At 32.7% G+C, this 27618-nt stretch overlaps 8 protein-coding genes across 19 annotated transcripts; 4 read left to right on the plus strand and 4 right to left on the minus strand.

Annotated features, from left to right (window-relative positions):
* Positions 1 to 559: 559 nt before the first annotated feature.
* On the plus strand, positions 560 to 4408 carry LOC100114924 (protein suppressor of hairy wing). Its single transcript, XM_031929893.2, has 10 exons — positions 560 to 982; positions 1152 to 1211; positions 1282 to 1350; positions 1424 to 1506; positions 1593 to 1749; positions 1832 to 2226; positions 2299 to 2562; positions 2911 to 3232; positions 3315 to 3658; positions 3742 to 4408. Exons 1-10 carry the CDS (start codon positions 967 to 969, stop codon positions 3997 to 3999), a joined length of 1968 nt encoding a protein of 655 aa, XP_031785753.1. The 5' UTR covers positions 560 to 966; the 3' UTR covers positions 4000 to 4408.
* Positions 3662 to 6110, minus strand: SdhD (succinate dehydrogenase complex, subunit D, integral membrane protein). 4 transcript variants are annotated; one of them, XM_032598778.1, is made up of 6 exons: positions 6074 to 6110; positions 5506 to 5622; positions 5361 to 5425; positions 5102 to 5241; positions 4841 to 5031; positions 3662 to 4735 (listed from the first exon to the last, which is right to left on the minus strand). In XM_032598778.1, exons 3-6 carry the CDS (start codon positions 5413 to 5415, stop codon positions 4546 to 4548), a joined length of 576 nt encoding a protein of 191 aa, XP_032454669.1. In that variant the 5' UTR covers positions 5416 to 5425; positions 5506 to 5622; positions 6074 to 6110; the 3' UTR covers positions 3662 to 4545. The 4 variants fall into 4 exon arrangements, with proteins under 4 accessions (XP_032454669.1, XP_016841996.1, NP_001165804.1 ...); XM_016986507.3 differs by lacking the exon at positions 6074 to 6110 and having other exon boundaries at positions 5495 to 5617; NM_001172333.1 differs by lacking the exon at positions 6074 to 6110 and having other exon boundaries at positions 4014 to 4735; positions 5506 to 5574.
* On the plus strand, positions 5853 to 8277 carry LOC100680070 (tyrosine-protein phosphatase non-receptor type 21). The gene is made up of 7 exons (XM_031929894.2): positions 5853 to 6036; positions 6152 to 6502; positions 6592 to 6760; positions 6855 to 7016; positions 7112 to 7200; positions 7276 to 7477; positions 7582 to 8277. Exons 2-7 carry the CDS (start codon positions 6153 to 6155, stop codon positions 7900 to 7902), a joined length of 1293 nt encoding a protein of 430 aa, XP_031785754.1. The 5' UTR covers positions 5853 to 6036; position 6152; the 3' UTR covers positions 7903 to 8277.
* On the minus strand, positions 8094 to 9507 carry LOC100114801 (uroporphyrinogen-III synthase). Its single transcript, XM_001599656.6, has 2 exons — positions 9023 to 9507; positions 8094 to 8917 (listed from the first exon to the last, which is right to left on the minus strand). Exons 1-2 carry the CDS (start codon positions 9210 to 9212, stop codon positions 8328 to 8330), a joined length of 780 nt encoding a protein of 259 aa, XP_001599706.1. The 5' UTR covers positions 9213 to 9507; the 3' UTR covers positions 8094 to 8327.
* Positions 9508 to 11235: 1728 nt separating this feature from the next.
* On the minus strand, positions 11236 to 13823 carry LOC107981247 (signal recognition particle 14 kDa protein). Of its 6 annotated transcripts, none has more exons than XM_032599024.1 (5): positions 13376 to 13823; positions 12373 to 12492; positions 12223 to 12295; positions 12016 to 12128; positions 11236 to 11772 (listed from the first exon to the last, which is right to left on the minus strand). In XM_032599024.1, exons 2-5 carry the CDS (start codon positions 12394 to 12396, stop codon positions 11656 to 11658), a joined length of 327 nt encoding a protein of 108 aa, XP_032454915.1. In that variant the 5' UTR covers positions 12397 to 12492; positions 13376 to 13823; the 3' UTR covers positions 11236 to 11655. The 6 variants fall into 6 exon arrangements, with proteins under 6 accessions (XP_032454915.1, XP_016842010.1, XP_016842012.1 ...); XM_016986521.3 differs by lacking the exon at positions 13376 to 13823 and adding an exon at positions 12944 to 13333; XM_016986523.3 differs by lacking the exon at positions 13376 to 13823 and adding an exon at positions 12944 to 13323 and having other exon boundaries at positions 12373 to 12433.
* On the plus strand, positions 12546 to 15192 carry LOC100114728 (uncharacterized protein C14orf119). 3 transcript variants are annotated; one of them, XR_004344846.1, is made up of 4 exons: positions 12546 to 12978; positions 13066 to 13194; positions 13563 to 13730; positions 13918 to 15192. XR_004344846.1 is itself a non-coding variant. In XM_031929695.2 (3 exons), exon 3 carries the CDS (start codon positions 13925 to 13927, stop codon positions 14288 to 14290), a length of 366 nt encoding a protein of 121 aa, XP_031785555.1. In that variant the 5' UTR covers positions 13389 to 13481; positions 13563 to 13730; positions 13918 to 13924; the 3' UTR covers positions 14291 to 15192. The 3 variants fall into 3 exon arrangements, 2 of the variants coding, with proteins under 2 accessions (XP_032454913.1, XP_031785555.1); XM_031929695.2 differs by lacking the exons at positions 12546 to 12978; positions 13066 to 13194 and adding an exon at positions 13389 to 13481; XM_032599022.1 differs by lacking the exons at positions 13563 to 13730; positions 13918 to 15192 and having other exon boundaries at positions 13066 to 13241.
* LOC100114689 lies at positions 14373 to 27479 on the minus strand. Its single transcript, XM_008213850.4, has 15 exons — positions 27129 to 27479; positions 26807 to 26969; positions 25183 to 25779; positions 23726 to 25102; positions 21615 to 21761; positions 20922 to 21525; positions 20593 to 20840; positions 19978 to 20511; positions 18621 to 19880; positions 17997 to 18524; positions 17555 to 17919; positions 17090 to 17480; positions 15817 to 17011; positions 15484 to 15737; positions 14373 to 15398 (listed from the first exon to the last, which is right to left on the minus strand). Exons 1-15 carry the CDS (start codon positions 27287 to 27289, stop codon positions 15228 to 15230), a joined length of 7995 nt encoding a protein of 2664 aa, XP_008212072.2. The 5' UTR covers positions 27290 to 27479; the 3' UTR covers positions 14373 to 15227.
* Positions 21162 to 26418, plus strand: LOC103317097. Of its 2 annotated transcripts, none has more exons than XM_008213838.4 (4): positions 21162 to 21894; positions 21965 to 22166; positions 22247 to 23427; positions 23499 to 26418. In XM_008213838.4, exons 3-4 carry the CDS (start codon positions 22260 to 22262, stop codon positions 23711 to 23713), a joined length of 1383 nt encoding a protein of 460 aa, XP_008212060.1. In that variant the 5' UTR covers positions 21162 to 21894; positions 21965 to 22166; positions 22247 to 22259; the 3' UTR covers positions 23714 to 26418. The 2 variants fall into 2 exon arrangements, with proteins under 2 accessions (XP_008212060.1, XP_008212066.2); XM_008213844.4 differs by having other exon boundaries at positions 21691 to 21894; positions 22252 to 23427.
* Positions 27480 to 27618: the final 139 nt, after the last annotated feature.

A 27618-nucleotide genomic window follows, 5' to 3' on the forward strand; every position in this document is an offset into this window, starting at 1 on the left:
TTAAGTAGGTATGTTTAATTCTTTATTCTCGAACAAGCTTACAATTATTAAAAAACTAAAATAATGAAAATTAGATTCGATGTCATAAAAAATGATTTATTATATATCATACATCAATATTATTTTGTCAATGAAAAATCGAAGACTTGACAACGTTGTAATAATGTTAAAATTTAAAGGTGTGTATACATGTGTAGAGCACAAGGAAGAACTGAGTCTTTTGAATTTTGGACAACCTTACCTTAGGTAAGAAATGAAATGTATTAACTTGATAATTCTTAGAACCAAATAGTTCGTTAGTAGCATCTTCAATCACCTTTTGTAAGATGTATAAGAAATCATGTTAATACGCACACACACACACACACAAGCGCGCGCGCACGCGCGTCTATATATATATATATATCTTCTGCTCCAATTATAATTAAGGAGAGCTATGTGTACATATATAAAATTATCGAAGAGCGAGAGAGACGGAGCAACTGGCGGAAATAAAGCCCAGAATTGTGGAGGGGACGAGAGGGGAAGCCATGAAAAGGCGTGCCCCTTCACTTAGGCCATTTTGTAACGCGTTGTGCTCGTGTGGTGATCGTGCCGTCAGGGGCTGGGGAAAATTGTAGGGTATACACTTCGCCGAGAAGCGAGAGACGCATCAGCCAGGCGATATCGTGGCTCCTTATCGCCCTTTCGAGTTTCCGCGCAGCCTCGATGATTATATCGCTTGCAAATGAGAAGTCTCGCACGATGGAGAGCGAAACGTAGGCGACTATGAAGCTCTGCGACTTGGTACAACGTCCCATCACCAGTAGCAGCGCAACGAGTTGACGTACGCATTTTCTGAAGCAGCCTCTACTACCTATAAGTACTGTGTCTTGAGTCTCTTTTTCACGTTTGGCGGAGTGAAAGCGGCGCCTGTCTGGCAATTTATAGTGCACGTCGCGAGAATCGTGGCAAAATCGGATAATCATGGGCGAAGTCATAGGTAAGGATGGCTCGTGCGTGCAGCACGTCACCTTTCATTTCTTGCTTTTTCGTAACGGCTCGCTACCTGTTGCGCTTCCATACTTACACTATCAATCCCGTACACGGCATTGTGTATGCACATATATATCTATATATTGTGTGCTTAAATGTACGAAATTCTTTTACAGAAATCTTGAAAGTGGAAAACACTTATCTACCACAGGATGGTATGACCGAAGTTGTTGTTGGTAAGTTTGGTGTTTGTATTTTCTTCTTGCATTTCTCTGTTTGTACTTTAACTATTCATACTGCTTACAGCCGACCTATTAGGCAAAAATGACACTGACGGTTCTTTTATTATACCTGAGATAATAGATGCTGATGAAGGTAATTCTATTATTTATTTTGGCACTCATTTGAAGAAGTAATAAATTCTGATTCTCCTTTTTCATATTTACAGTACTGGCTCAAAATGGTCAAATTATACAGATTATTGGAGATTATGAGTGTGTTACTTGTCACCGTATTTTCCCAAGTGAAGATGTAAGCATAATTATTGTGCAACTGCCTTTATAGTAAAATTAATATGGATGAAATGATTTTTTATCATAAAATATTCTTGTTTACAGATGCTAAAAGAGCATCTACAAGTATGTAGAGAAGAAGATGATGATGCTGACATTTTAGAGTTAGGTAGAATGGATGATATAGAATCAGAAGAAGAAGATGAAGATGATGATGGCCAAGTTGATGATCCAGATTATAATGCAGATTCAAGTCTATCAGGTATTAATTTTCAATACTTCATTTAAATACTTTAAAAATTGAAGAATAAAATAATTCTAATTTAATACAAAAACATTTTCAGATTCTCACAGTTCTAAAAACAATAACAAAAAAGTACCGATTAAGCCAGTATTGGAAGGTCAATGTCACTGTTGTGCAGAAGATCTAAAAACAGCCCATTCTGGTGGTTCTTTTAAGTGCACTCATTGCGATATGTCATTTAAAAAGTCATTCTCATTAGAAAGACATTTGGTTGTTATTCACTGGGAATCAGATTCATGTACATGCAATGATTGTGGTTCAACTTTTCGGGATAAAAAAGCCCTAGATAAACATCGCTATACAACCCATGTAAAAACAAACAAAGTGTATAAATGTGATAAATGTGATACTTATTTTTCAAGAAGCTACCACTTAAATCGTCATAAACAACAATCAGGATGTCATGGGGACACTACTAATAGTTTTTCATGTCAGGTAACAAAATTTTCGTTTGTATTTATTTATAATTTATTCTTGGAATGATCTAAAATAAATTTTAATGCATAGGTTTGCAATAAAGTATTCACTCGTAAAGATAATTTAAGAGAACACTTACGAACTCATGCTGGAATGCCACAAAGAAAGAAAAAATCATGTCAACTATGTCCAAAACAATTTTACACTAATCAACAATTGATAATTCATCAACGTGTGCATACTGGAGAAAGACCAATAGAATGTGACCTGTGTCCTAAAACATTCTTATCTACACTAGCAATGAAAAAACATCGTAGGGTCCATACTGGAGAGAAACCTTTTGAATGCAAATATGTAAGTTGATTAAATTGTGATTGAATTGTGAATTAATTACAGAATTTTCATATTCATATTATAAAGCTATCAAATACTTTAATTCCAAGCACTCGTTAAGGATTTGAAGACATAAATATTTGTAAGTCAAACTAAATTTGAGGTGTTGCTATTTGTTAAATGTAAATAAGTCTTTTTACTTTATCATATGTATTATTTATTAGACATTATTGATTATTTAGTTTTGTGAATGGACTGCATTTTTTAAAACTTGATAAATATTATTTCTTATGTCATTGTATGAATATATTTATATTGTTTTTAATTAGAATATTATAAAAAATAATTGTATTAACTTCAAATTTTTAGTGTCAGAAGAAGTTTGCTGCAAGAGAAACATTAAATCGTCATCAAAGAACTCATACAGGAGAAAAACCTCATGTTTGCCAGTACTGTAATAAATCATTCATCCAAGCAGCTCAATTGAGAGCTCACATATTTCATCACACTGGAGAAAACGGCTTTTATTGCGATATTTGTGGAAAAGCTTTTAATCGCAAAGCACGTCTTACCAATCACAAGAAATTTGTCCATGAAGGTGCAACACCGTTTAAATGTGAAACATGTGACAAAGCTTTTACAAGAAAAGAAGATTTGTCAAAGCACATAAATCTCCATGCTGGAATCAAACGTATGTTCTTTTAATAATTTACATGTTTCATATAGAATAATAATTTAGGAACCATAATAAAATTAATATAATTTATCATTAGCTCATAAATGTGACACTTGTGGAAAGTGTTTTGCAGCTAAGTCATCTTTACAAGCCCACATGAACACTCATAGGCGAGAACCCCCACAGTCATGTGCTGAATGTGGAAGAGCATTTATTCGTCAAGATTGTCTTATGCGACATATACGTGCCAAACACAGAGATCTTTTAGAAGATGTATTAGGTGAAGCTGAAAAGAAGCATTTACAATTGCAAATGTTTAACATTGCTTATATTGCTGCTGAGAAAATGAAAACAGGAGAAACAAATATTCTCTCAACAGAAGAATTGATGAAAGCTATTACCGAGCTTTTAACTATTCTTATTGAAAAAGAAACATTAGAGGTATTCAATTTCCCAAACATTTATTGCAAACTTCATTTTAAGATTTCAAAATATAACATACATAACTTTTCAATATATTTCAGTTGTTCGGTTGGTTGCAATCACCTTTACAAGATGTTTTGGAAGCTGTTATTCGACGATGTGGACACGAACCTCTTACAGCAGATAGTGATTTATCGTTGCCAGATCGATTAAGGGGAAATGTTAAACTTTTATTTAATGCTGTCATAGAAGATGAAAATGTTAAATCGCTTTTAACAACACAAACAGTTGATGAGGTGATAATGCATGTTCTAAAGATATCGCAGACAAACAACAAAGAAGCTGAAGAAAAACAATAAAAGACAAATTTTTTAATAATGAGCCACAGGTCGCAAAATTTTATAGAAAATGTCAAGGCTAGAATTAAAATTGGTTTAATTATTTTTATTTTTATTATGAATGACCTTCACATATTTGGTTTGTATGAATAATTTTAAAATTATTATTCATTACTTATGTTTTTTCTTTAATTTGATAGACACTTTTACAGGATGTATATGTGCCTTATGATGAATAGTTGAATTTTTATTTTGATTTTATCTTTATTGTTTTTTTTTTTCATATAAAAAGAAGGTTTGCAACAACATAGATGTATATATTTTGAATATATTAGTTTTACTCTACAAAAATAAGTTGCAGTTATGTAGATTGTACAAAATAATAGTTGTGATTTCACTGTTATAAATAAATACAAAATTTTAATTTAAACTGTTGTTTAATTATTTTATTATCTTTTAGATGCTTGTCAATTGAATACTTTATTTTCTAATATACAACAAATTTTTAATGACTGATTTTATTAAACAATTTCATGACTCGTATCTCCTTAACCTTTGCAACAAAATTTATTTGTCTTTTCCAATTGACCAGCCCTGTTTAATTACTTTGCTAATACCAGGTCCATTGTATACAAGTACTAGAAGTCCAGCAAGAGTAAGAGCAGAGACAAGGTATAGAGCAACAAAACAAACTTTTGGAACAATGGGCCCAACTACAATTGGTCTGGCATAATCTAGAATGATGGCTTCTAAGCCCCTGAAAAGATATTTTTTTCAACAAATTGAACGTATAAAATATTGAAAGATCAACCTTTTTTAAAGTTTCCATTAATTGAAGTGAATTGAAAAAAATAATACTTACCAATGAACGTGTATCACGGATAGAACAGCCAATAATCCATCAAGAACTGGATTATCAAGCATTAGACATAAAGGAAGTAATGGTACGAATGCTGCTGACACTATTCTTTCAAGTTTCCACAAATTCACATGATCTCCATGTGTACTTTGAGATCTTGTTTGGATCAAACTGTTGGCTGTTATCTTTGTCAGCTGTCAAATATCAAGAAATTATTTTTAAATATGATAATGCTAGCTACTCATAACAATTAAAAATATCAACCTGAGATGAAGTTGGACAAAGTGCATTTTTCAAAGTTATTTGCTTAGGTAAACAGCTAAATTGTCCTGAATACATTGGTGCAGCAAGTTTTGTTGAGTAGCATCGCAAGTTTGAAATATTTCCCTGCTTTACCAGTGACCCTTAATAATAAACATTATAAAACATTTGTCGACTTAATAACTTTGCAGTCATGTTAAACATCATAAATATTACTTATGTAACCAATGAAAAGAAGCTTTAAAAATTATTTTGTACTCACTTGACAGTCCTGTCAGGTTTCTCAAAGTTGTAAGATTAGCAATTCTTCCCAGCATTTTATTTAACCTTTAAATAATTTGAGTTTATTATTCTTAATAATGAAGCATAATTTCTTGCAGTTGAATATTTATTCACTTTTTCAATACCGGGGAGATAAATCTGCAAAAAAGGCTAGAATTGATTTCCGAGTTCAGACTTGCAGATATACAGACTATATAGTTGCAGACTTCTCGGTATACTTTTCTCGCTGGTCGAAACGCCCCCTATGCCAGGATTGCCAAATTTATTAGTATAAATTCAAATTTTGTCATTTAACAAATAAATTAGATACAAAATAAAAAATTTAAGTAAATTTTTTGTTAAAGCTTTTAATTAAAATATATTGATGAATGAAATTGTTATCATAATAGGAGCGATACGCTCAAACAACAATGCACTCAACTCAAAGTATGATATAGTGAACTGTAGATATTATTTCACAACAAAACTGGCAACACTGTTTGTGATTCGTTTTTATGGAATTTATAAGGTTATATTTATTCTTGACAGTAGATTGATCTTTATAAATCTCTTTACTTCAAATTGTTCTTAGATTAGAATTAAGTACTATGTTATTTTTGAGACAATGACTAGGGGAAACCCAATAATAATTACAAAACTTTATATAAATTTGAAAGGTATGTGTAAACTTTTACAAAAAATTATAGTACCTACTTTTGTGCAACACCTTTTTAATTTTAATGGTTGATAAACTTTACATAATCCTACAAGCTCAATATTATCTATTTATAGAATGCCTTTCAAATTTTACTTGAAGAAAAGCCGCCAGTACAATGTTGTGTCCAAAAATCAGTATGTGATATGTGTTGAATTGTTGGACTCAACATCGATAGAATGTACTCTTAGTATTGACAGTCTTGGTCAAGAATGTTTGACCAATGTAACACAAAGACTTGGCTTAGGCCAACCAGAATTTTTTGGCCTATGTTATGTTTGTCGACATGGAACACCATCTCCTCGCTGGGTGGATATGGATAAACCTCTAAAAAAACAACTTGAAAAGGATGCTAAAGGTTTCAATTTATATTTAAGAGTAATGTTTTACATTACAGATGTTCAGTTCATTCAAGATGAAATGACAAGGTATAAAATCATAGTTCTGCGACCAAAAATTAATTTTCTATTTGTAGACTGTAAACTTGAATGACTAAAAATATTCATATTTCTATTAGGTATCATTATTACCTTCAATTAAAAAGTGATATTTTAGAAGATAGAATTCATTGCCACCCACAGCAAGCTACTGTATTAGCAAGTTATTCTATGCAAGCAGAATTTGGCAATTTTGATGCAGAAAGACATCGAACGGAATTTCTTCAACAATATACCTTTTTCCCAAAAGTAAATAAACTGTTTATATAACATAGAGTAGATGTATGCAGTGTACATATATCAATCTTAAAAACTTAACATAAAACTAATTTTTTTTATATAGTCAGTAATCGAGGCTGAACCAGGTGGACAGGAAGTGTTATTAAATGGTTCACTATGCCAGTATAAAATGATAGCAGGTGTTACACAGGCAGCAGCTGAAGAATACTATATTACAATGATTATGCAATTAGAAGGATATGGACATGAAACTTTCTCTGCTAAAGTAAATAAATGCTTTCTTTTCTCCTTTGAACTATTACTTAAGTAATATTGTAAAATGTTTACTAAATTAGTTGACTTCATTTTTAATTTTTTAAGGATGAAACCAACAATGAAGTTATTCTTGGAATTTCAATTAATGGCATTATGGTTTGTTCTCCTAGTACACAAGCTACTCAATTTTATAGGTAAATATTAGTTGCATAAAGAATTAAATAATTTTTTTTGCTTATCATATAAAAATTCATATTTATTGTTAACAGATGGAAAGACATAAGTAACGTTATCAATCACAAAAAAACATTTAGAATAGAATGTCAAACTGAAGTAGAGTATGCAAAGCAATTTTTATTCAGAGAGTCACGAAGTGCAAAGTATATGTGGCGATTATGTATAGCACAACATACATTCTACATGCAGCATCAGCAAACGCAACCACCAGAACGTCATAGTAACGGATATTTCGCAAGTATCATTCTCAATATTTACAATATAAGAAGGCATTTGTTAAAATTGTTGGATGCATTAAAACTTGTAGTTGTACTTATATGTGTATTTTAATATATTAGGATGCTGAAACTAATGACTCGAGTGAACAAACTCCGTCCGTTAATTTGGATACTAATGGAACAGAAGATTACACTCGCTGGACGAGTTACAACGACCTCTCTACTTCGCCATGCCCTGTTGTATCTGTTTCTACAACAGATATAAATAATTTACGTGCCTTATTGCCTTCGTATAGACCGGCACCTGATTATGAGACTGCTATACAAATGAAGTACAATAATGGTGGAAATAATTCACAGCCCTACTATGCTAACCAATCTACTATTGTTGGAGCAGATTTATGTCTTATTGGCAATGTTGTAAATCCAAACAGATACTAAACCAATTTTTAAATATTAATTTTAGATTATACAAAAGATATGCTTTTACTTATTTGTTTACTCAGTTCTTACAATAATTTTGTATAATAAATATTTTATTATTATTTTGTGTCTATGTGATGTATTAGTTTAGTATTTTGAGGCACGACCGCGGTACGGAAGTGTGTTATTAAAAATCAAAATGCTCTGAGTATTTTCAGAATTGATGCTTTTATCAAAAAATAAAATACACATTTTAATTTATAAGATTTATGTGGCATGTATAATTCTTAAAAATATGTACAATTTACCATAGAGAATTTTAAAATTCATTAAAGTTATAAAAATTACGATATGTATAAAATATTTACATAAATAAACAAAAATTAATATGTAATCAGTGCTTCATAATTTGTCTTCATTATGAACAAAACCTAACTTCGCAATTAAATGATTTTCTGTATGACTTCAGTCAAGGATGTAGGTTCTGGTTTTTCAGCTACTCCATCAACTTTGATTCCTGCATTTTCTAAAGCTTCTTCAGTAACAGGACCAATTGCAATAATTTTGAAATTTTCAAATATAGTCTTATTATTAGATAAGGCATTCAACATATTATCTACAATTGATGGACTATAGAATACTAAAACATGTGGTGATTGGTTTAAAGCTTCATTTAATGCTTCTGCTAAAAAATGATGAGCTTTTGTTTTATATACAACAATTTTTTTTACTTCTATTTTATTGTTTAATAAAATTTGTGGTATTGTATCTCTTGCAATATCACTGCATGGAAGTAGTAGTGGCTTTTTACATTTTTCTTTCATAGTGTGTACAATGAAATTAGCTAAGTTCTTGGCATTCCCAGAATCAGAACCAAATATATTAGTTAACCCAACTTGTTCCTTTGCAACAAATTCTGTAGCCTGACCAATACAAAATGTTGTTTTTTCTAGCCATGGTTCCAAGGAAAATGGATTTTGCATTTTTGTCATAGCTATAGCTGCAGCTGCTCTTGGACTTGTTAGTATTAAACCTTAAATATTCATAAATAAAATAATAGTATGTAAATAATAGTAATAAAATAATAGTATACATGAAATAGATGTAATGATAATAGCATTAATTAAAAATTGTTTACCATTATAAGATTCCGAATCAAGCAAAGTATTGCGTAAATCATCTAGATTAATAAATTCAAAATGTAGCACTTGCAATATTTCACATTCAAAGCCATGTTCTGTAAGACATTTTTTATACTGATTTTCATTGTTATCTGTCTCACTTGAAACTCCGGTACATAATAAAACTTTTATTTTATTAATAGACATTTTGAGATTTGTAAATGCAAAATCCAAACTCAGCTCTATTAGTATTTATCTAGTGCCAACCGCTTAAACATTGTAGGTTATGTACAGAAAGTTCGCTAAATTATTCAGGGTGCGTCCACAATTGAGCGTATACGTTAGGGTTTACAAGGGGTTTACGTAGAACATAACGTTTTGGGCAGTACTGCCAATCCACTGTAGCAGACTGCAGTTGAAACGAAGGAACACACCTGCTCAAAATTTAACCTATAAAAATGTTTAAATTTGAATTGTATGGTAATAATCGATACTTATTTGCAAGACATCAATTCAAAATGGCTTTTACAATATTGTAAACCAAATTTAATGTTAAAACTATGTTCAATTAATTATAAACTATATGCTGGACAAAATTTTAGCATGAGCAAAATTTCAAGTTATTTTAAAATAAAATACGTATGATTCGTCTTTCAGTTTGAAGCTATTAATCGCTTACTTATACAATGAAGAACATAATCATACAATAAATTGCCTATGCTATTTAACTAATTATAATAATAAAATTTTCATTTGGAAATGTGCGTTATTTCTCCTTTCCTTTTTTGAGACAGTGGTAGACCTTTTTTTTAATCAGAAACTAATTTATTATAATACATTCTCTTACAACATTTTATAATTTTATTTGAAAAAAGAATTTTACAATTTATTACCATACAATTTAAATTTAAACATTTTTATAGGTTAAATTTTGAGCAGGTGTGTTCCTTCGTTTCAACTGCAGTCTGTTACAGTGGATTGGCAGCACTGCCCAAAACGTTATGTTTTACGTAAACGCTAACGTATACGCTCAATTGTGGACGCAGCCTATATACACTGATGTCGGTTTTTGTATGTACCTATACCTAACTGTTTGTGACATCTGACATGTTTATAACCAATATTGGCTACTTAAAAATGTGTAACAAACTATCGAAAAAGGTTCTGCAATATTCCACATAGGTTTTTAATTAATTTAATACAGCGCGCAGATTAAATATATTTTTTTGTTTTCTCAATATAAGTATTTTATATAATTAAAGACTCTAATTATGCTCGTTGTTTTTTTAAACTGTAGGAATAGAGTAATCTCTACGAGCAGTTTTCTAGAAGAAGAAGACTGCTCGTAGAGATTACTCTATTCCTTACTATTTACTATAAGTATTTTATAAAAATAAATATAAAAATGACTTTACAATGATTATTGTAATTAAAAAATTAACTTCTATTGAATAAATATATTTTAAATCTGAATAAATAAATACATGTTCAGAGTCCTTAAATTATCATTTTTCAAATTGTACATATTTTTGAATTAAAAGAAATATTATTATATAATACTAATATTTGTAGAAATGGAAATTATTTCTTAATTTTTAGCTTTTATAAAGAGACTTGTCAAACATTTTGTCAACATACAATTTGCATTTTATCTCCATATAAGTTAGAATTTGGTTTTGAATATCAATTTATTAAGTAAATTGAACTATGTATTTTTCAGATTTACTTCTATTATGCAATAAAGCAAACAAATTTTTAATAATGAAAAGTTTTTCTCTTTTATTGAATATTTAAAAAAGAAAAATAAACAACTTTATTAGTTTGTATAGTGTATATTAACTAGGTGCAGGCTTATTAGAAACAGGTTTTATCTACTGTGGACATACACAACTCTGATACAGCAGATATTATATTTGATGAAGGATTATATTGGTTATGAGCTGGTATATAAATATCTAGTCACTAAGGTAATGTATACATTTTCTATAGAAAGTCTGATAAAGTACTGACAGAGTGAATCAATTTTTGTTACTATGAGTAAGAATAATTCTTTTTAATATTTTTGTTTTTACAGTTTCTAGAAAAATTAATAAATGTTATACAATTTAATTTATATTTGTTAACATTTAGAATTTCAAATTATATTCATTATTTTGGTGACTGTGCTAAATTCTTGGGTTGAAGCAAGGCCTATGGATAAAGTGGATGAATGTTTATTCACATGTGACTACTGTTTTAAGGTATATAAACTTTTATTTATATAAAAACGACATTTTTATATTTTGGATTGATTAACAAATGATTTTTTACAATTAAATAGGGCGAAGTTCTTTTGAGTTGTGCTAATCAATGTTTGGTAACAGGGGATAATATGAATTATCCATGGACTTCAATTTGTCCCTATTTTGGCTACATGGAGTTTGATGAAAAATAAATGGTGTAAAAAATCAAGCTAAATAAATATATAAATTGACAACTACATTGTTCTTTTTTATACTTTCATAGAAATGTACTTTTCTGAAAAAAAGTAAGATATATATTCTATGTAATAATTACCCATTAAAATTGGGTCAATCAAAATTGTACAGAACAAACGTTTTGTACAGAGGATTCCTCAGATATTGAAAATAAAACATTTAGATTTAAACTGTCAATGTGCTTTAGGTTTTGCTGATTTAACTTTTTTCAATTTTTTAAGTCCATTTATGTTTGTTTTCAGCAGATTCCAATATGCTTGCTGAAATTTATTTACATCCTTAGAATGTATCTGAAAGTTAAATATAATAATATAATTGATTGTTTTTTGTGCTGAGTGGAAAGTATTAGTGGCAGTCCAATATACATTTAAAACAAAATTATTTACAAAATTCACAGGGTACTAATTTTTAAAAACTTCTGTTATCTTATTCATGATATCATTCATTTACATTGCGGAATAAGCGTTTGGTGACATTAGTTCAAATAAAATAGTTTTAATTGTTTGATTTATTGAAATTTGGATTTTACTTACAATTGTTGAGAGTTTCTTTGACTTATGTATAGCCCGTACTAAACAAAGGTACTCGGTTGATGGTGGCAGAGGTGCTCTACCCTCCCTTGGTTCTGGTTTGTTGTGTCCATTGACTACATGATCATTGAATATGTATGAACAATGTATATTTTCTCATTCTCAAAAATATTCTTTATAATGTCATCTTATGTTGGTTTGTTTACTTACATCGTTTAATTGTAAGTGACACTGAGCCTGCAACTCGTGATTTTTCAAAGAGTTTGTTAAGCTCCACTAAAAACTAAAAACAAAAAATTATCGGAATTGTAGATCGTAAGTATTATTAAAAAAGTAATTAACGATTCACTAATAGTTTACCGCGTCATTCTCTAATAAAACCATTCCGAGACCGTAGCATATGTCGTCGACGTCTGCAGAACTGGCATCAAACACAAATTCAATGATATTGGAGGTTAGGATTATCCATTTTCACGCGTGCTAAACAAATATATATACACACACACACATATGTATATATATATATATATATATATATATGCATATACAACTGCATCAAGCAAAAGCAATATATAGTTAGGGTAAAGTAAAGTAGCTAATCATGTTATTTATAGGTTAAATTACAACTAAAAGAAAACAACTAAGTATAAAGAACTACTAGACACATATAGGGGACTGAGAGCGAAACGAAAATTTATCGAAATTGTCTATTTGAGTTATCATTTGTAAACATTCAATATTAAATAACCTTTTTTCTCAACTATATTAAGAAATTTTGCTGTAAGATGGTTGAAAACTTAGATATAAATGTTAAAGTAACAAATAAATCGGAGTGTATCTTCAAGAATACTTTAAAAAATGAAGGAAATAATTTAAATTCATTAATTTCCAATTTAAAGTCCATGCAACAAAAAGTTAACGAAGTTCTTACGGATCTCGTCCAGGTTGAACAAAGCTTGAACCAAGGTAAGTTGAATATTTAATTTTTTTATTTTCTTTTATTGCCGTATATGCTTAAAATTTGATAACATGAATTTTCATCTTTTATTATAGGAAAAAATCTAGGCGATAATGACGAATCTGATGATGACGACGATTCAGATGAGGAGGAAAATTCAAAACCAAAAAAATGCAAATATTATAGATGAAAATACTGATGTCGATTCCGTTCATTAAAAAAATGTAAATATTCTATATTAACTATAAAGTAAAGAAAATAAAAATTCTGATTGCGTATTTAATTTGTTCACTCTACAAATAAGTATATCATTCATTTTTTAAGACTTAAAATCACAGAGTAATGCATATACTAATATTATACTAGCATACCGACTCATATATATACATATACATACACACTTACATTTACTCATTGCATTTGATGATTGATCGTACATACACGGCACTCGCACCTCTACTTATATCTAATCAAAAATAAACATTCATAAAATCTCAAGAAGCTTATAATCGTACACGTGACATATTTAATTTTTTACGATCAGTAGTGAAATCGTAAAATTCGAAAAATAATATTCGTAAATGCTCAACAGGCGCTCTGAAGCCGCATATATACGTATAGTATAGAGTGACTGAGTCGAACTTGGAAAGCCGCAATTACGCGAATGGCAGGAAGCCGTGGTATACGTGAATGTAAACAAAAACCGACAAGGGAAAGGAATATTGCGCCTTAAAAGGACGGATACAACGTACTATAATTGGTAATTTAAGTGTTATCAATTTACTATCAGATAAAATGTTATGCTCAACATTCCCCAACATAAAATGGTCGAAATTAAATTACGGTTTTCTAACCTCTTTTAAGCGGTGCTTGAATTAGCTCAATCAGTAATAAACTAATGAATTCAGTGAGTCGCTTATCAATTTAAAAAACAAACCTTTTTTTAGATGAAAAATGTCGACAACTTTATCGAATCAAGCACAAATTCGGTACGTTATAGAATGGTTCCAAGAGTGGTCAGAAATGCAAAGAGACGATTTTGTGGGTATATTACTGGAAAGATGTAGTTCTTCAGGACTAGTAAATGGTTTACTTACTGGTATTGAAAATCTTGGGAAAGAAAATTCCAGTAGACCACCAAGCCTTTTCCAGTGTCGTATTAAGCTCTTTCGAGAGTGGAGTCAAAATTGGTCCGAACAAGAAAAGGAGATGTTGGTAACGTCAATCAAACATATGGATCCTAAGTTTGCTGAAAAATATGAACAAAGGCTTACTGAAGGTAATGACAGTGAAGCAGAGAAAGCAGAAGAAGAATCATAAGAGATAAAGACTTATACATTGTATTTTATATATACGTATATAAAGATGTATAATTTGTTTGATTTTAAAAAAAAAGAAAATGTGAGAGACAGAACTGCTATTTTTGTGATCTATATACGTTCTACAAAATAATAAGATTGCCCTTTTTGGCATCTATCTAGTCTGTCATCGGTTTTTGTTAATCATCGAACACATTCCACTAAGACAGTACTTCACAAAATCATAATTATGTACTATTTATTACTTTTTATTACATACTTTCATTTATATTATAATCTACCCTAACTCATACACTGGTAGAAATTTTTTTTTAGACTTCACAAAAATTATTTCGGAGTGCTATTTTAACTCTGTTATCAAAAATACTGTAATATTACTTTAACATAATAAAATTGAGTTGAATTGAAAACTATTAAATTTTCACTGTTTTGTTAGTCTTATGTTTATTATGTTAACTTTCCACCAGTGTATAAATTTATTTTTGCGGACAGTTTAGTAGATGCACAAATACAGTAGAAATTTCAGCTTGCACATACATTGCAGATTAACATAATCAATTACTAACATTTGTTATTCCATGTAATACATATCACAGACCCATACTAAAATTTGGTTATTACATGCCAGTACCACTAACATTACATCACTATGTGGTTTGGCAGTCTCGTTACGCTCGAGAAATTGTTATTTCATTGTAGTATACATATTGTCGTTTTAATTGTTATTAATGTACGACGCAACTCGCGACAATATTGAAATCTCGCGATACAATATAAAGTAAAACTTTTAATTACTATATTCGCCCGTATTGCTTAAATAAATAAAATAAAAATATGATTTACTGTGTAAGGACAACGTGCCCTATTACACTTGAATACAATAAAAGCTTTGTAAGCTAAAAATGTTGATAATTATCTCCTCCCTCCCATTCCTATTTTCATAAGGAATTTTGTGTCTGCTTTAACCATTTGGTACAAATGGATCTAATAGCATTCTGCCCAAGTCTATCAGCTTCTTTCAAAATTTTTCTAATATCTTGAGCTCTTTGATGTTTAACGGCGAGAAGATAAGCAGCTTTTAACTGTTTGCTTTCTATATATGCACTTATCTGAAAAATGTAAAAAGGATAATGAAAGCAAAATTGTATCAATTGTTTAAATCTATTCGAAGAAAATATTAAAAAGATATAATACCTTTAATTCAACGTCGTTAATTAATCTAATCAAAGAATCGATCCGATCTTTGAAATCAGAATTTGACTCCATTTGAAAATTGTGAAGCAGGAGCTTTACACAATGCGTTAGGACACGATCAGATATAGCCTGTGAATCAGGTGCTCCTGAACTTCTGCAGCACTTGATTAGTTGCTCTATTGAACTTATTTTCTTTTCTAATGCTAATACATGACCAGCTAAGGAATATACTTTTTGTGCGCGTAAATTATAATCTAAAAAAATGTTGTTGGATATATGTTAGTAATTCAGTTCTATTTTTTTTTACTAATTCCCAAAAAAGAGTCACATTACCTTGCATTATTCTGAAAGCAATTCCAAAACCTTCTTCTGCATCTCGACCGCATAATATTGCTAGCACAGCAAGACGAGTTTTCTGCTGTTGATTTCCAAATAATGTTGGCAATTCTTCGAAATGTGCATTATCCGTATCCATGTCGAGTAAATGTTTTAAGTATGGACCAACAGATCGACCCTCTTTTTCCGCGTTTCCTAAAAATTTAGCTATTTCCAATTGCCTAGATATCGTGTTCATATGCTTGTCAATTTCGGAGGGTTCCATTTCCATCGTAAGACCTCCGTGAGAACCGCTATGAGAAGAACTTATACTTTTTCTTCGTTTCCTACTTAGATTTTCTACGTTTAGCTCCGTTTCTAAATGTTTTTGCGCTTCAATTAGGAAATGAGATTTAGAACACAGATCGATGTAATCCCGTGCATCATTTTTATAAAATCGTATACACGTCATCGCAGCTCTAATGAAATCTCTCATGAATAATTGCAGATGATAGAGTGTATGGAGTAACTGTTTTTTGTCTAGACTGTGACAAGTATAGACTAAATATTTTTTCCATGTTAAAAGACTGGCGTCATCAGTTCTTATAGCATCCAGAAGTTTCTGAACATTTCCCATATTTAAACAACGTAGATATACCGCATTAAAGAATAACTCAGGCTCGATATTGTTTTCTAACACAAATCCTAAACACTTATTGAATTCCTCATGCTTTACAAAAAACTCCAGAATGGAATTGGAGCTTCCATAAGTCAAAAGATAATAAAGACTCTCGTCATAATAAATACTACGCGAATTCCAGTTATGAACAAAAGAGCATTGGCCTTGGCTTATGGCCTTCAGACTATTCAATGTCGTTATGATTTCTTGGGCTACGTTGGACTTGGATTGAACAGCAGTTTGAGAATGATCAGGATTCAGTTGACTTTGGTTTTCCAAAATTTGTAAAATCTCTACTAGCAAAGGGGGATCCTTGACTGGCCGACTTTTAATCGTTTGCCGTTTACGTCCCGGCGAATCATTCTTTGCACTTTCTGACTTTCGCTGCCTTTGAATCTCTAATGAATCTTCACTACTTTTGCTGGCATATTCAGTATCCGGATAAGACAAAAGAACCCAATCGTCAAAATTTTCGTACAAAACTTTTTCTAAACAGTGAGAAAATTTCGTTCTGGCTCGATCCAAATAACCCACCTGTAAAATTAATAATAATCTTGACTTGAAGCCTTAAACAAACTAAAAATATTAACGAAAATAAAGCACAAAGTTTACCTTCAAGCAGGCTTTTCCCCAAGCTGCCCAAACTCCTTGAGTATCTAAGCCTGATTTGGTGCTGACATCCAACGCGAGAGTCCACTGTTCTTTTTCTGTGAGTAGATCACGAAGTTTTCTTAACGCGTGCTCATCCAGACTGTCATCCGACGGTATGAGAGCTAGGCAGTCAGACTGGACGAGTGTAGCAATAAGGTCGACTTGAGAAAGAAAACGATCGCAATGAGCCAATCCAGCGTTTAAGCCAAGCTTAGCACATTTGACTTTAACTGCTACCAACAATGATCGAATCATTTTGATGATCAGCACGTGATCGATCTCAGGATTAACGCGTCCAGCAGTCACCGGCTGTAGAAGTCTCTTCATTTCATCGCATCTATCAAGCAGGAAGCTATGGAAAAAAAGGTTTGTACTTAACTATGCTGATTTTGTTCTACATACATTTTTAGAATTTTCATTTTTTACCTTGCATAAGCTTTGTGATCCGAATGAAGACTAAGAATGGCTAGGCACAGAGATATATTAGGAGCGTATTCGAACGAAAATTCTTCTCTGACCGTCTGATTATGCATTTCATCCGTTGTGAGTTTCCAACATTCTAAGGCCACACTACTCGCCGTTGAGGATGATCCTTGTGCTGCCTGCATCTGGAGTACTGTTTGCTTTTTGCAATCATCACAAACTCTTACAAGAACTGATTTAGGATAACTACTAACTTGCATTCGTTGCTGAGAGCATGCTGCACAAACTACTCGACCACATCGTCGACAATGATGTCGCCGATTAAACATGGAAAATATAACTGCTTTACAGCAATTACACTCTCTAGCCTAAAAGATAAAGACATCATAATAATTATAGATGCATAGAAATAAATTAAAGTTCATTATAACTATTTCAATTATACTTTGTCATTGGGAATCCATTCCTGCTTTGTTGGTACATTCACTGGCATTACAAATTCATCGCTTCTACTTTCATTATCTGACGAAGATGCGAGAATTGAATTGTCCTTAGATTTAGTGTCTATCCCATCTCGCTGCAGAGATACTCTAAAATCTAAAGATTTTCCTGCATAGAACCTGACTATTTTATCAAAATTTTCTATTGTAATATCAGCCTTTTGAAGATTATCAGATCGTTGAATAACGTTAACTATTTTGCGAAGATTTTCAAATTTACAATTCATAAGCAGTTGTTCCAGCATCAAAAGGGGTTCTTTTATCAACTGAATGTAGTGAACTCTGTCTCTAGGCTCTAACTGGTCGAGAATTTCTACGCCGATTTGAGCTTTATGATACATAACTGCCTTTTCAACTTCACAGTTTTCAAGTAAATATTCAATAACGAATTTCATTGCCCTGATTGACTCCAATCTTTTGAGAACGTTTTTACACATTTTTATTGATTGTCTTATTGGAAGCGCCGTGAATAACTAGAAAAAATATATAGAATAAAATTGTACTATTGCAAATACTTGAAAAATTATCAAAATATGTATATAGAATGAGCTACTGAAATAGCTACTTACTTTACGGGCATTCTTAAAATCTGATTCATCGTTTTTCAATAAACCGATAAGAAGATCTTGTGTAGCTAACGATTGTATCTCCGTGGAAAATGATTGATATTCTAACCATTCAAGACATAATTCAAATTTATCGACTTCTATGAGCGATTGAATTATGCAAACTGGATCTGTTTTTTCAGTGCAGTTTACGACATCGTACCAAGTGGCCTCTCTTGTATCTAGTTCTTTATTCTTACAATAAGGCAGCATTTTATAGAAAACCGTAACTCTACAGAGTGTCTCGTTCATTTTTAACCTACAGTGCGATGGAAGTTTATGCTTATCTTTATGGTGCAGTGCATGGAATAAAGCATCCTGGCATAAGTGAACCGGCCATTTATTGATATTAGAAAGTATGGTCAGTGCTAAAACATTAATATCTTTTATCTGATAAATGTATTGCAATAACTTTTCCGCAACCAGATTATCCTCCATTTTGTAAATCAACTGACATAATAGTTTATCTTTCAAACATTGGATTTCTGTGCATTTCATCAGTAATTTACTTGGCAGAGCATTTATTACATCGAGACAGTCTTCAATTCGATCGTCCTTCAAACATTTCTCCAAATATAGCCATAAATCGTTTAACGACAAATTTTCCTGTAAACTAGCGAGAATTGGATTGTCGTCAAATAATGCCGCAGCCAAGGTTAAGATCCAGGGAGAAGTAGAATTGTTCTCGAAACAGGCAGTTCTCTGAAGATTATCACAGCAACTTTCAAGCATGGATGAAGTTTCGTCGTGAACACGTTTAACCAAGTATGAAAGCAGCCAACAATGTCCTTCCAAGTAATGTAAAACGTTGGGTTTTATGGACCTCAAAGACCAGGACGAAGAATTATAGTAACTGGAACTCATACTTCGTTTCATTGTCAATTCTGCTTTCGGCAAATTAACTTTTTCATATTTGACAAGTATTTCATATGAAGTCATGGCTGGTTCATACTTGTAAATAATTTTATGTGATTTACCCAAGAAATCGCTTACAGAAAATACATTTTGGCACAATTGGTTGTGATGTGTGTGTACATTAATATAATCTAAATTTGATGAATTTTTTTCTACAAATTTTTCATAACGCTGAACTAATTCTGGTAGTTGTATACATGTCGAATCCTTATTTTCCATATTAGATTCAGATTGTTTTTGAGAGTAACACTCGAGGTAATCATGTAGTCCTTGATTTAAATCTTTGTTAAGAGATTGAGGATGATAAATCTAAATAAATAAAAATACATAAATTAATATGATAAGTTCTTTCCTGCAGGTTTCACGTCGCAAGTGATAAATTGGTAATAACAAATGAAATACTTACATGGATTGCTGGCGTTTCATGAAATTCATTTGCCATAGCAAATATTACACGAGGGTCATGTGTAAGATCTAAATCTTGCCATACAACTTCATTGAGATCTTCAGTACGCGAAAAAAATTCATGTTCCCATGACATGCAGCCAAGTAATTTGGATCTTAAAGTTGCTAAAGAAATGCGTCCTAAGTCTCCTACGTGATAGTAGATCGACGATAATGAAATATAATGTCTAAGAGCGCTTAAAGGTGGCTCAGTCACCCAAAGAGTTAGCTGAGCATGTAAAAATAATAGATTCCAAAGGTTTAAGAAAAAAGCTAAAGTATGCTCGCCAACGGATAATTCACTCAAATCTAAAAATTCCAAAATTTTCGATTTTCCTAAAACTTGCTCTATTTTGCTATCTTTGGAAAGTTCATCTAAATTCTTGTTTGCTATACGTGCACGATCTGGGTATAATCGTTTAATAGTTTGTAGTAATTCTAATAAAATATTCGCCACGCACTGATTTGGATCTTGCGTTTTGTGATCATCAGCAACCTAAAATGCGAAATATCGAAGTATATTTAAATAATTAAATATTCTGACATAAATTCCAAACATGAGCTAATGACTACTTACTTTTTCATTCGTATTTTTATTGAGAATGATGCAGCCCCACGTGTCACCGCACACAGTGTGCAGCGAGTCATAGCAAGTAAGCTTGGGACAACAATTGACTAATATATTATGAACTAAATTAACTCCGAGCTTATTGGCTATGATTTCAAGACTTTCGGGCTCAATATTCAAGTCAAATATTTGATGACCAAAATAGGAATCTAAAGAGTCGCTCAGTAAGACCGTTTCAGTCCTAGCCAGTACTTCATCTGTAATTGAATTGCAACAAAATGACGAAATGCCTCAGCAGTCAAGTATTAGAGAAAAAAAAGCAAAGTATCGGTACTCACCATTAGGAACCTTCAAGAGCAGGGTGAGCAAAACCTGCAGATGCGCAAGGATTTTATGCAGATAGTTCTGCGTATTTCCACAAAGTGCAATAATCTCGCGGAAGACCTTTTGAGCAGGCAATGAAGTTGAGCCCTCGCCACTCATCTTATTATCTAATTTGTCTAGCATTGACTGGGTCACTTGGAACTGCTTGACCTTGTTGGAGAGTTCTCGCCAAAAGTCTGTTTTCTCTCTCCACTCCTTGATCCTAAGAGGTATTGTTGTGTCGCATAAAGCTGCCGGTACCGAACGGCTATTGGTCAGTTGGCCCTCATGCACCAACTGGTAGACATCCATAAAGTGCGCAGCGTGGCGCGTGCCCTCGAGATCGCGCGACAATTTGAGATACTTCGTGGCTACGTCCAGGAGGCTAGTTGAATTCTGCTGATTCTGCTGGACCATAGTCAGTGCGAGATCAAGCACGCATAACGTTAGGATCTCACGAGCTCCGGTCGCGTCAGAGCACAGCAAACGCGCATTAGACTCTTGAGAGGCCAGGAAAGTCTCCAGTTGATTCGCGATGCGGGAACTCTGGTAGCCGCCCTGGGCTGCTCGTCGAACATTCTGCAATTTTACCCAATTTTATGACTTTTTCTTCTTTTTTTCTATGAAATACTTCATTTGAATTAGAATAATTTTAGCAGTCAAGTTACCTCCAAGATTTGAAGTTCTTTGCTATTTTTAGCGGAATCTACGGTATCCAAACTGTTCATTTGTTTCTTCATATCATTTCGAAAATTTTGCATGGCCTTTGACAGGCGAACTTGACCGTCCAACGACGTGTTTTTCATATTAAACATCTGCAAAGAAGTTGATAGTATTGATACTAAAATTGTAGCGATGACTTGCAACTCAGCGAGGAAAATCAGTTTATCTTTACTCATAATGCTATGGGTTATAAATTTGGTAGATTGTTCAATATCATCTCAAAAGGTTAAAACAAATTTTGGAAAACAATTTTTCATGATTGATTTTTTTTAAAGTCTGTCGATTTTATTTATAGGTGGATTTGCAAGATACTCGAACGTTTGTTATTTCTTCTGACAATGAAGATTATGATGCAGATGAGAGTGAAATGATTCAACCGAAAGACATTGACCACATTGAATCTCTTGTTGAAGATAAAGAAAAGTACACACCTTTGCATTCTTATGTGATACGATACAACCGAATAATTTCCCCAGCTACAAGTAAACCTCTGAGAGGTAGGTACTTATTAGTTGATGGAATAAAGTAAAAAAATAAAATATCGTTATGTATACTAACTATGGAATCGGTATTCTAGAGCAGATTTAAACATGTTCATGCAAAATAATTTTCATACAAGAAAACTGCAATTAACGTTTGATTTCAAACGGCTAAGACGTAAAAACTTTAAACGGGAAAAAGATGAGAGCAATGACGATTATGAGGAAAAGGAAGATGAATCAACAACAGACAATTTCTCTGGCGACTTCGAAAACGTACAAGAACTTGAAATCATCCATACGCCTTCAACTACCGAAGAGTCTACTTCTAATGAAACATTTTCTTCAAATACAGATATCGAAAGTGAGTCGGAAAATGGAATATTTGAAAATTTAATTTCAAGTGATACATCTATATCAGTTCCGACGACAACAAATGCATATTCTGAGAAAGCTCCTATTATACAAAATACCCAACGATCGACGACAGATAATCAAGAGATGACAAAGTCAAAAGATAAAAATGGACACACAGCCGATTACCAGGCATCTACTTTAGACATTGATGATGTATTAACGAGATTATCTACAGAGTTCTACTCCAATACGGCCAGCGCCGCTACAGCTTCTGACAACGAGCCTAAAGCAACTTTTACAACCAATAAAAATGCTGAAGAAAACACCACGATATCTAGTAATCAATCTACAGAAAATATCTTAGCAAGATCTCGTATGACTACCGAAACAAGCACGCGAACTTATGATGGCGAATCAACAGGATCTTTTTCGAGAAACTTAACAATCAATACAGAAGCAATGAAAATATTTACTAGTGAACCATTCAATTTTACAACAAAGAAGAAAGATCATAATGATTCACGAGAAAAGCTTACGCAAAACACAACGGTAACGTCTATGGAACCGACTACGACAAATGAAACCAAAAAATCTTTGGAATATGAAAAGATATTTCCAGAGTACAGCTCCGAAATCGAAGAGATAAAAGCCAACAATTTCACATACAACTTCACCGACGATGAAATAGAGAAAACCTTAAAAAATTTAGCAAAGAAAACGTTCGACTTCAAAAAACCGCGAAACTGTTCTGCGTTCGAAAGCTCAAAGTATGGGATTCAAGCAATTGAATGTGCAATATCTGATCTTCAACATGTTAAAAATCGCAATGAAGCTAAAAAGGTGCTCGCGAAAGTATGGAAAATCACAAAAGTTTGGCTATGCATTTATGTGATTATTGCTATCCCTTGCTGGTGCCAAAAAGGTTAATTGTTTTTAACATAAAGCTATGTGTAGTGTTTTTCAAATATAATTTTTAAATTTTCTGTATTCTAGGTTGGTGCTGTTGCTGTTTTCGCTGTAAATTCTGCTTTCCAAGAAAAATCATCATGATTGAGAAAAAGTACTTTTCCGAAAATCCACCAGGTATTCTTGTAGAGTCAACCACCAATGACAAACAAAAGTCTGCTGCACAGACCATAAAATACGAGCCAACAATATTCGAACAAGATGCTTACGAAAAATTTGAAAGTGCTATTAAAAACCTTTGATTCAAGACTTACCTCTATGACTTGTTGGGCTCTTGCGTAGTCGCCTTTCCACAAACATTGAAGTACCAAGCTCTCTTTGGATGCCAGCATTAAATTAATAATGAATTTGGAATTAGAATTTTTCATGGTCATTCCGTCAACTACAGTTAACGAGACGTGCGCTCGGCTCCTTTTCAAGCGTTTGTTGTTGGCGTCAGTTGAACCAGTCTCTGAGGATCCGTCCACATCAGATTTTAAATCTCGATCGCCTTCTTCTGACGAGCTGTCAGTCTGCTGGGTGTAAAAGATAGATTTACTCTTCAGACGAAATGAAAAGGTCAATTTCTCATCTATGACATTTTCCGCATCACTCGAGACGACAATTGAATTCTCAACTGCGTCGTCCTTACTTTCGACGAATTCTGGACTTGTTAATAACTCTAATCGCCAGAAGGCATCGGACAAAGCGCTATCCATGGCAAAAATACTTATCTGTAGAGTCTCCAAATCGTTGGTGCTACCAGTTTCTCTTCTCAACTTAGCAAAATCAATGCCTACCTGGATTACACACTTTTTTAAGTGGCGGATCAAACTTCTGACTGAGTACTTGTTACATACAAAGCCATAGCGCTTTTGCGTGTCAGATTCCTTGCTCTCATAAGCCGAGCTATGCTTTTCTTTCTCTGACAAAGCAGTATTGTAATCTTCTTCCTCCGATGTATTTTCTGTAACGTTAAAGTGCGAGTCATGACGAAGGAACAGCATAGAGAAGACGTTTTGGATGACTTCAATTCGCAAGGCTAGAGGATTTATGCCATTTAATAGAAATTCCATTTCAGTGAAATGTATTGTGGCTGCATTCTTTCCTCGCGTATTGTGCAGCTCGTATGTCAATATAGCTTCTAAAGCTGACTGCATTGCTCGATATGATCTGAAGATTGTAGAGGCTTCGTTGCGGTTTTTCAGTAAATCTTCTATCTCGTTGTAGTCACATTCGTGAATGTTGATGCTTCTCTTGAGCACCGTAAGAATGCAGTAGTCTTGCAATCCATGGAGTATGCGTTTGACAGACAGATTCTGGTCTATGGCATTGGTAACATATTTCTTTCTATACTCTAAGATCCATTTGACTACATTTAGATGATTGTTTAAAGACGCATTGAGATTGACGAGAATCGGCTCATTATACTCGTACTGAGTATAACTGCACTTATTGAGTAGAAATTTCAGTGACTCACAAATGCTTAAACTCTTTTGCCATGTTTCTGCTTCGGCAGTGATTTGTATTTGGGATAAATTGTGCAGAAAATTAAGCAAAAGTGAGGGCCAAAGATTTCTTAGTAAAGGGCAGGATAATATTCTGGAAGTCTTATCGTAATCTCCATTCTCTACCAACACTGAACACATGTCCTATAAGAAAAACCATATTATTACATATGTCTGAATGATATCAATTTATTAATATTTATTTCATTATAAAAAAATCTTACCAAGATATCTAATAACCAGTGAACTCCTCGTTTTGCTACTCGTAATGTAAGTTCTTTAACATGCAGTTGAGGCTCATTCAAATTATTGCCATTTGTGGAAAATATCACATTGCTAATTTTTTGAGCACTCTCCACACTAGCTATAGGTACTATTCTATCATTTTGATCATCTAGAAACTTGTGCCATTCTTGTAAGAACTTTGTATTTTTTCTAGAGTATAATGCCAGTTCTATGTGATCAGGGTCACAGGTATTAAATAAGTGAGGATAAAGCCAACTTAATAGTTGATCTTCCTTGGTCTCTATTAAATTTAATTTTGATAACATACATAAAAGTGCACCATAGTATTCATTTATACTTTTTTTCTCAGTTATTAATTTTAATGCACTTGAGTACAGATCTTGTAAAACTGAATCTGAAGGAAAAAATGAAGTAGGCCATATGTGTAATAAATCATTTACAAGCCAACAAGTTAATGCTGGTCTTGTACATAGACTTGCTTCTAGAAACTGGGATGATTCAATCGAAATTTTCTTTGTACATAGCGTATCTCCTTGTTTTGCACGCAAGATCGCTTCAAATAATTCCAACAATTCCTAAAAAGTGAAAAAATATAGGTACCGCATTTAAAATGTATAACATAATCAAAACAATAACTTCAAGTAAATTTAATAATATAGTTCTATTTATTAGTTCTTATTAGTTAAAAAATCTCAAACCAATATTTAAATTAGAGTGTGTCTCCGCGGCCGATATCGCGTACGCGAAATGTAATTTAGCGTGCGCGAAAACATTGTAGCGTGTGCGAAATCAACTAACAAATTTTCCGGGAAAATTTCGCGTGCGCTAAATCTGTCGCGCACGCTAGAAAAATCAACCTTTCGCGTACGCTAGATCTTTCGCGCACGCTAGATATAAACTTTTCAGGCACGTTAGTATTTTTAAGAGCAATTCTTTCGCGTACGCTAAAGTGCTCCAAATTTTCTTATAAGAAGCAAACGGAGTACTTATACATAGAGATGTTTCATTCATCCTTCATAAGTCACTCTTGTTGCTTCTTTTATATATAGGAAATGTAGAGCACTTTAGCGTACGCGAAAGAATTGCCTAAACAAGAAAAATTCTAGCGTATGCGAAAATCTCTCGCTCCATCTCTCATACAAGTACTCCGTTCGCTTCTTACAAGAAAATTTGGAGCACTTTAGCGCACGCGAAAGAATTGCTAAAAAAAAAAAGTTCATTTATACCACTCTAACCTCAAAATGCAAACTTTAATTGCAATTTTCGGCTCCCGTGGTATAGTATACTATTCTAGCGTACGCGAAAAGTTAATTTTCTAGCATGCGCGACAGATTTAGCGCACGCGAAAGGTTGATTAGTAGCGTACGCAAAAAATTTTCCGGAAAATTGTCTGTGGTTTTCGCGTACGCTAAAATTTTCTCGCGTACGCTACATTTTTTTTTCGCGTACGCGATATCAGCCGCGGAGACACACTCTTTAAATTATAAACTTTGATATTTTAAGATTTCACGCAAAAGCTTTTTACAATATGGCACTAATAAACATGTATAATCTATATTTAGGACATATGAATCATTGTTTATAATAATAAAAATATTGTACCTTTTCTACTGCTTCTGGAATTTCATTACTAATTAACTTTAAATTGGAATGAAATTGTATAAGATCCAATTTTTCTTTGGTTTTTGCTGAATTGCGCTTGTCGAGCCATAACAACAACTTATAACTAATCCATTCATATTGCTCCTTATTCTCAGATGCAGCGCTGAACATGAAAAATGAATAACAACATTGATTAAAAATAATTCTGTCGCATTTAATATTGCGTCTTAAGATAACAATGTGCATATTTATAAACAATTATCCTTCAAAGTATTGACCTTCTTATAATGCGTAAAAATGCTTATTTATCTCTGAAACTTACATAGTAGTGTTTATTAGTTCGTGAAAATGCTCAATATCATCCCTGGTGTAATTGGCCAGGTAATGACTTTCGATTTCCGTGGTGAGGATGGCAGAAGCTGTGTACCATAACCTTGAAGCAATACACTTCTCGATTTCGAGTAATTCCAGGCTCTTTGACATTTTCCAAGGCAATGCAAATTTATCAAATTACGCAGCATCTCACCACTCACCGATACGAGTCAGGTTTTCTCGCATAGTTTCACTTAAAAATATGCTTTCGAAGGAAAATATGACGAGCCTCTGTTTTGTTTTGAAACGTCATTGTGCAAGCATGCAGAGCACGCATATGCGTATATATGAAAAGTTGTGTGTGTATATATATATATATATATATATATATATATATATATACCCAGAAAACATCGCATGCTGAGCAACATCAGCGCAACCGTTGCTCGGCGCGTTTGCCGTCATATTGCCGTCATTTTGCGGTCAGCTTTTGTCAGGCG

The sequence above is a fragment of the Nasonia vitripennis genome, chromosome 4 (assembly GCF_009193385.2).
Source record: "Nasonia vitripennis strain AsymCx chromosome 4, Nvit_psr_1.1, whole genome shotgun sequence".
Classification (NCBI taxonomy): Eukaryota; Metazoa; Arthropoda; class Insecta; order Hymenoptera; family Pteromalidae; genus Nasonia; species Nasonia vitripennis.

Excerpts from the sequence above, each read along its gene's own strand:
- LOC100114924 (XM_031929893.2), top strand. Across the intron at positions 1,351-1,423 it reads GATAATAGATGCTGATGAAG|TACTGGCTCAAAATGGTCAA; the intron begins GTAATTCTATTA and ends TCATATTTACAG. Across the intron at positions 3,233-3,314 it reads TCTCCATGCTGGAATCAAAC|CTCATAAATGTGACACTTGT; the intron begins GTATGTTCTTTT and ends ATTTATCATTAG.
- SdhD (XM_032598778.1), bottom strand. The coding sequence starts at position 5,415 with ATGCTGGGAAGAATTGCTAATCTTACAACTTTGAGAAACCTGACAGGA. Across the intron at positions 5,032-5,101 it reads TTTGTCCAACTTCATCTCAG|CTGACAAAGATAACAGCCAA; the intron begins GTTGATATTTTT and ends GATATTTGACAG. Across the intron at positions 4,736-4,840 it reads TCCGTGATACACGTTCATTG|GGGCTTAGAAGCCATCATTC; the intron begins GTAAGTATTATT and ends ATATCTTTTCAG.
- LOC100680070 (XM_031929894.2), top strand. The coding sequence starts at position 6,153 with ATGCCTTTCAAATTTTACTTGAAGAAAAGCCGCCAGTACAATGTTGTG. Across the intron at positions 6,503-6,591 it reads ATTCAAGATGAAATGACAAG|GTATCATTATTACCTTCAAT; the intron begins GTATAAAATCAT and ends TATTTCTATTAG. Across the intron at positions 7,201-7,275 it reads CAAGCTACTCAATTTTATAG|ATGGAAAGACATAAGTAACG; the intron begins GTAAATATTAGT and ends TATTGTTAACAG.
- LOC100114801 (XM_001599656.6), bottom strand. The coding sequence starts at position 9,212 with ATGTCTATTAATAAAATAAAAGTTTTATTATGTACCGGAGTTTCAAGT. Across the intron at positions 8,918-9,022 it reads TGATTCGGAATCTTATAATG|GTTTAATACTAACAAGTCCA; the intron begins GTAAACAATTTT and ends TGAATATTTAAG.
- LOC107981247 (XM_032599024.1), bottom strand. The coding sequence starts at position 12,396 with ATGGTTTTATTAGAGAATGACGCG. Across the intron at positions 12,296-12,372 it reads TTTTATTAGAGAATGACGCG|TTTTTAGTGGAGCTTAACAA; the intron begins GTAAACTATTAG and ends TTTTGTTTTTAG. Across the intron at positions 11,773-12,015 it reads CAAAGAAACTCTCAACAATT|ATACATTCTAAGGATGTAAA; the intron begins GTAAGTAAAATC and ends TTTAACTTTCAG.
- LOC100114728 (XM_031929695.2), top strand. The coding sequence starts at position 13,925 with ATGTCGACAACTTTATCGAATCAAGCACAAATTCGGTACGTTATAGAA.
- LOC103317097 (XM_008213844.4), top strand. The coding sequence starts at position 21,802 with ATGACTTGCAACTCAGCGAGGAAAATCAGTTTATCTTTACTCATAATG. Across the intron at positions 21,895-21,964 it reads GTTCAATATCATCTCAAAAG|GTGGATTTGCAAGATACTCG; the intron begins GTTAAAACAAAT and ends TTTTATTTATAG. Across the intron at positions 22,167-22,251 it reads TACAAGTAAACCTCTGAGAG|ATTTAAACATGTTCATGCAA; the intron begins GTAGGTACTTAT and ends ATTCTAGAGCAG.
- LOC100114689 (XM_008213850.4), bottom strand. The coding sequence starts at position 27,289 with ATGTCAAAGAGCCTGGAATTACTCGAAATCGAGAAGTGTATTGCTTCA. Across the intron at positions 17,920-17,996 it reads AATGGATTCCCAATGACAAA|GCTAGAGAGTGTAATTGCTG; the intron begins GTATAATTGAAA and ends TTTATCTTTTAG. Across the intron at positions 15,738-15,816 it reads TGCTTTCAGAATAATGCAAG|ATTATAATTTACGCGCACAA; the intron begins GTAATGTGACTC and ends ACATTTTTTTAG.